The sequence below is a fragment of the Daktulosphaira vitifoliae genome, unplaced genomic scaffold (assembly GCF_025091365.1).
Source record: "Daktulosphaira vitifoliae isolate Bord-2020 unplaced genomic scaffold, ASM2509136v1 Scaffold_1, whole genome shotgun sequence".
Lineage (NCBI taxonomy): Eukaryota > Metazoa > Arthropoda > Insecta > Hemiptera > Phylloxeridae > Daktulosphaira > Daktulosphaira vitifoliae.
The window spans coordinates 62,223,397-62,227,235 of NW_026099572.1; the positions used below are offsets into that span (position 1 = coordinate 62,223,397).

At 24.3% G+C, this 3,839-nt stretch overlaps 1 protein-coding gene across 3 annotated transcripts in view; it reads right to left on the reverse strand.

The window, feature by feature from the left end:
• LOC126895336 (uncharacterized) overlaps positions 1-1,290 on the reverse strand; it is a 7,581-nt gene extending 6,291 nt beyond the window's left edge. For 2 of the 3 annotated variants that reach the window (XR_007701635.1, XM_050667093.1), the window contains exon 1: positions 128-1,290. Coding sequence is in view for 2 of the 3 variants with exons in the window: in XM_050667093.1 (XP_050523050.1) it covers positions 128-998 (871 nt within the window). In the remaining variant the exon portion in view is untranslated. The remainder of the gene's footprint in view (positions 1-127) is intronic. The other variant, XM_050667095.1, reaches the window with a different exon arrangement.
• Between the last annotated feature and the right edge of the window lie 2,549 nt (positions 1,291-3,839).

Consider the following 3,839-nt stretch of genomic DNA (forward strand, 5'->3'; position numbering starts at 1 on the left):
ATTTTCTTCTTGCGGATTTACTTCATTGGTATTTTGTACAAAATTTATTGTAAACTTTTGTGCGATATCTAAATATGTTTACAACAAATTATTTTAAATAAAAATAACATTTCATAAATAGTTATACCTTCTTTGACATTAGTAGGTGGTAAACCAAGTAAAAATGTCTCACTTGTGGACGAATCATATTTAAATCCAAGTTCAATATACTTTTTTCTGATTGTCGTTAGGATTAAATTTTTTATTTTATCACTAAGAAAAATGAAAAATTCTTGGTATTTTCCTCGATATCTTAAGTCATTAAATTCCATATTCCATATATTGCACAATGAATTAAAATCTAAATATTTTAGTTGACAAAATAACTTTTCTTCATCAAGTTCAAGACGTCTTGCGAATAATATTTTCGCGATTGTTTCTAATACATCTCTAGTTGAATCCGAACTGATTCTCAATGTAGTCAATAAACTTTCATCTTCCTGTATATTTGTTAGTAAACTGCTTAAAATAAAACGGGTTCTTGTTAGGGTGTTCAAGGGACTATTATGATATTTTTCTATTGCATATAACGCTCCTTTCATAAATTTTGCCATCGGAATAATTTCAAACATTTTTGTTAAAAGTGTGACTGTACAATTGTGCGCACTATCATCGCAAGAATTTAATAGATGTAAACAATGTTCTTGTAATTTAATTAATGATAAAAATATTAATTTTAAATCATGATAGTAAGAACATCCAAGAAATATCGTTGCTTGCCGTATGTAATTATCGCAATTATATAATGTTACACGTTCAATAAATAAATCTCTCGGTTCATATTTTTGTCTCCAATAATTAATAAATTCCACATCATTTATATTTTTCCATCCTGGTTGACGTAAAAAATCATTTATGATAGCCGCTTTTTCTTTTTTATTATGTAATCCTTCAATATCTAAAACAGCGAAAAACATACATAAGTACACTTGAATATTTAGTATAATTGCCATTTTCATTTTCGAAAAGTTCTCAATCTATTTTATTATATCTATAATCTTATTAAAAAAAATAATAGTCGTACAAAATTTATTTCAATGTAATGATGATATTAATAAAGTTTTTTATTTCTATACTAAAAAAAAAAATTAGCAAAAAATGCCCACTGAGTAAACAGGTGCAGATAAGTAAACAAAATTAATTTATATGACAGCGTAGAGGAGCAGGATTATCACGTTTTAAACACTGCGTGTTTAGAAGACCAAAAATTTTAAAATGTGCATTGTTTCTTTTGGAAATTATAAGCGATTTAAAAATAAATTGTATTAATACTTATAATATGACTAGTAATACTATATTATATATAAAGAAGTAGTAGAAAAAAGTACTGTTTATAAAGATAAACAATTGTTATTAAGATATTTTAAACTTGTACCAGTTTTTTATTTAATTTATTTAGTACCTAATGATGAACAAATAGCATAAAAATAAATTATAGCTAAATTAAACAAAAAAAATTTTATTTAAAAAAAAATTATTTTAGTTTAAAATTTAGTTTAAAAAAATATCTACAACACTTTATATTACTATATGAACAAATGTGAAAAAAATATGTAATAAAAATTTATAATAATATATATAAAAATATATATATTAGGGTGGATTAAAAAAAATCGATCAACGTATTTTTAATATATTTTAATATTATTTTAACCCAAAACACTTATATCATTTAAAAATAAAGCGTTAGATAATATACATGACATACTTGAAAATATCATTAACAGACAGTTGATAATTAAATACTTTTCAATTAATATTATATTTATTAGACAGTTAATGTATACTAATTATAATAAATTAATAAACGCTAATTATGTTATCTATGCTATCAATTTTCGACTTCAAATTTTGAAACTGAAAAATTTGTATTCTACATTAAAAATCAAACTATTTTGATATACTAATCATAATATTTTACCAAAAATTGAATAACAGAGGCCGTTTTTTGTTTTTCGTGGTATTTTTCGTCAATATACTAAAAACACGTTGAGTGACTGGTAAAATTTTTTTTTAAAAATCTCAAATTTTCACAAAATGCATATTATAATGTAAATAAAACGGTAGCATAGTGGGGTCGAGGCACAGTNAAAAAAACGGTAGCACAGTGGGGTCGAGGCACAGTGTAGACAAGGCATAGATGGGACAAGTATAAATGATATTTGACAGTGATTAAAATCACTATCATAAGAAAAGCTCCGATGCAAATCTGTGGATAGTGTTTCATTTAGAGAAATTGGTGAATTATTCCAAAAGCAACATCAACTCTTATTTCTTTGATTATATCCTAATTAGTAGTTCTTTGATTTTAAGATATAATATATGAATAAATACTAATTATAATTATTAAATTTAGTATGATATTGATATTCAATAATTTAATATTGTAATTTAAACGGAGAAATTATAAAAATAATAAAGAAGTTGTATTTTGCTTTATTTTTACGTGTATAAAAATTTAAAGGGCTTGATACAATAAATTTCAATAAAAACTGTTTGTTACTATAAATAAATGCACTGAACTACAAGGAACTTTCATCAGTAACAAAAATTTACAATTCTAAATCAACTTTTCGCGTTATTTTTAAATCTGCAATTAGACTTTTTCTATCACTTCTAAGTTTTAATATTATTAAAAATTAGTATTTACATAGAAAAAATTCGCATCGAAGCTAAAAAATTGGCTATTTAAGCTAACTCAAATTTAAAAATTACTTTTTCGACTTTAAAAAGTAAAAAAAATTTAATAAGTTTAATTTTTTATGCCTTATGACCTTTATTCTATGTCAATTAAATTATATAATATTCATGAAAGTCAATATATTCTCCTAATAACATATTGTAATGATATACATAGTACATCATTAATATCATAATAAATTATTTGTATACACATTAGATCATTAATGTCATAATGTAGTATTTAAGACTTCAATCAATCAATTACACAAAATAAAATGTATACCAATAAAAATAAGATATATATATATATATATGTACCTTTTAAATGTTTAAAAAAACTAATGAAATTTCGTAGAAAAAGAGTATATATTAATTATATAAAACAAACAGGAAATAATAAACAATATGTAATGGTAGCACATAAGATGTAGGGTAATAAACAATGTCTAAATTATTATATAAGATATGATACTATTTTATAGTATGTAGATCATTATTGATGAAAATGTAATAAATAACATGTAATAAATTACGATTAATAAAGAAATAACGGTGGCGTCGGGGATTACTTCTTGCCTTTGAACTACGGTCAAATTTAAAATAAAACGCCAAAAATAAAGAGCATTCTGAGACAGATGCAATCAGATATTTCTAGAGGCATTCACTGCGCTCGATCATTCCACACTACGAAATATATGCAAGAAGTGATCCGCCATCAACACAGTTATATTTGTTCAAAGAAAAAACACAACATCTATTTATTTTAGAGTATTGCAGAAAATATTAAGGTAGGAATCTAATAAATTCACCAAAAATAAATAAGGTTTAGAATTAAATTTTATGAGTACATAGATTAAGTAGGCATACAGGAAAATCAAGTGATTATCAATAATAATAAATATACCAAGTAAATTTAATAAATCGGTAATGTTTGTACAGAGTTACTTGGCAGAGTTATATCGTTGATACGTGTCTATTTCAGGAGTTAGGTTGGAGGTTCATATGTATAGCCACCATACCACTCTGGGTAGACACACGAGGTGACTCAATCCCACCTATCATCGATAACCGTCAAAACTCGTGGCATTATTGATATTTAAGAATTGACAATTAATTAT